General features: G+C 40.7%; 1 protein-coding gene across 1 annotated transcript; it reads right to left on the minus strand.

Annotated features, from left to right (window-relative positions):
* Positions 1-75: 75 nt before the first annotated feature.
* LOC123966848 (tumor necrosis factor receptor superfamily member 14-like) lies at positions 76-2,261 on the minus strand (the record flags this gene model as incomplete). The annotated part of the gene is made up of 3 exons (XM_046042947.1): positions 2,131-2,261; positions 503-596; positions 76-201 (listed from the first exon to the last, which is right to left on the minus strand). Coding segments are annotated over exons 1-3 (289 nt in total), but the record flags the coding sequence as incomplete, so codon positions are not given.
* Positions 2,262-2,421: the final 160 nt, after the last annotated feature.

The following is a 2,421-nucleotide window of genomic DNA, read 5'->3' on the forward strand; positions in this document are numbered from 1 at the left end:
TTATTTGCTCAATCCCTCACCAGCAAGATACAATTTCCACAACACAATGATTTGGAATTATTCCCAGAAGCCTACCTGCAACACAGGTTGAACAGGGGTAACATTGTGTACGTCCAGTGGGCTGACTCATGAAGGTTCCCTCAGTGCAGGGCAGACAGGAAGTAATTGTGAACTCTGTACAATCTGTTTTAACTCGACTTCCTGTTGAAAACAAAAGAACAATTCAATTTCATGTAATATAATGTTTCTATTAAATGAAAAAGTTAAATCTTGGAGGGTAAAGCTCATGTTGTGAGCTTTGCAAAGTGAACTGCTGTCTGCTACAGAGTCACACTGAAGGAATAAAACTCGCAGATACATGAAACCTGTGAACATAAACAGCACCAACTGTGGGCCCTGATGGAGTGATTGATTCTGGTAATTATTGTTGGTATCTGGCAGTAAAAGAAAAAGACTCCAGATGTTAAGTGAAATATCCCTTTAACATTCAGTTGGATCTTACCAGCAGGACAAACAGGGCAGCATTCCTCCCCTATCTCATACTCTCCTCGATGACATGGGAGGCTGTGTCCTCTCAAGACATTCATCACAAGTATCTGTGAAGAGAAAGAAAAAGGGTTTTGTCTCAGTGAAGCCTGGTTGAAATGAAGTCAAACTGCAAATCAAATATATGGATAGAAGCTGTTGAACTAAACTCAGATAGAAACCAGCAGCACTTTGTGTTTGTGTAGATCTATTTCAGTCAGCCAGATAGTTAGAGGTCCAAAAGATACTAAATAAAACCACATCAGCTAAAAGTACAGATTCTACTATAACATTAGGAGGTCCCATCATTTAACCTTTGCAGGTGAGTGTCACGGCTGTCGCTTTCACTTTTGTGTTTCCCCTTTTCTGTCTCACCTCTACCAAGTAGGCTGTGTCCCTGTGGAAAGAAGACCCGCCTACTTCCTGGTTTCTGGGGTGCTGACTTCAGTCCCACCCATTGGTTCCCTCTGTTCCTGCTCAACCAATGGCTAGTCACCACATTGATTACCTCCTCCTCATAAGGAGAGTCCACCTGTTGCTCGAGGCAGCTTGTCACTGCCTATTGACTTGTGTGCCTGCTTGTATTGACTTGTGTACTTTGCTTGTTAGCTGTACATTGTGTGTAGTGGAGAAATTCACTTAGTATTTTTGTTTAATATTGAGTTAGTTTTCCTCAGGTGTAGTGGGTGCTGTGCTCTTTGTGTTCTTTTGTAGCAAGAATTAACCCTGTTTAAATATATAGATAGGTACAGGCCTCCTTTTGAGGACCTCTTTATTTTAACTTGGTTTGTTGTTTTCGCAGCACCCTCATCCACCCTCCTTTTGTTTACTGTTACCTGTCTGCATCTCCGGGTTACCACTAAAAGTTACCTTTTTAAGATCTATACCAGTTTTGCCTATATGTTTATGGCCCCCACTCCCCTAGACCAGCAGGAAGTCACGTGAGAGTTAATGAGGTCATATTTGTGTCATCAGAGTCATAAGAGTGAAGTCATCGTGTGGACCGGCACGTAAAAGGAGAGTTTAAATATTACATTCTTATCATCATTAAGGTGAAGGAACACCAGTGTTTCCCATATGTACTGTAGAATGTATTTTCTCTTTTCACTCAGTGTATTTATTTTGTATTTCTTCATTTCAAAACTGCTTTGAAATGTTTTCTTTTGTGCACAACCCCCCACCTTCCTCCTATCAGTGGAAAGGAACTTTCCACTGACTTTCCACTTTCCCACTAGTACTATTAAACAGCTCCATCTTCACCTTCACCACATCATCTTTCTTCTGTTACAGAGGTTAACGGCAGAGCAGATGCTCATCACTCAGCAGAGCTGATGAACAGAAAACCTAAAATCTTTTTTCTTTTCTTGACACTGAAATGTTTGTCGATGTTAGAGACATAATCATAAAGGAAAACATTTAAACAAAGAAGGAGTAAAGTGATGCATGAACTGCTGCCATGAAAGCTTGCTGTAGTACCAGTCCTCTAGTCCACCACGTGGCACTGTGAGGTTGTTTCCAGTTCAGTTAGGCACATTGCAGAAGTAATGCAGAAATGTTGTAACTAGGCTGTCGGGTTCTTATGCAAGTTGATAAAAATGATTTTACCATCAATGCTGCAGGTGCCAGAGGTTTTCTTCTAAACATCATTTTGTACAGCAGAATCACAGTTTTCATGGGCTGAAGACGTCCTCTCACTGAGATTTGGGATGAAGTGAGAGTAAAATCAGGGGACAGGGACATCACCTGAAAGAAAAAGAAACATATCCATGTAGAGATTACACTAACTGCTAAGCAAACTTGAGGCAGTTATTGCAAGCAAGGGTTATGCCACCAAATATTAAATGTTATTTACTTCAAGATTATTTGTTCCTTTACTTTTGCTCACCCAAGAATGCT

The sequence above is a fragment of the Micropterus dolomieu genome, unplaced genomic scaffold (assembly GCF_021292245.1).
Source record: "Micropterus dolomieu isolate WLL.071019.BEF.003 ecotype Adirondacks unplaced genomic scaffold, ASM2129224v1 contig_14416, whole genome shotgun sequence".
NCBI lineage: Eukaryota > Metazoa > Chordata > Actinopteri > Centrarchiformes > Centrarchidae > Micropterus > Micropterus dolomieu.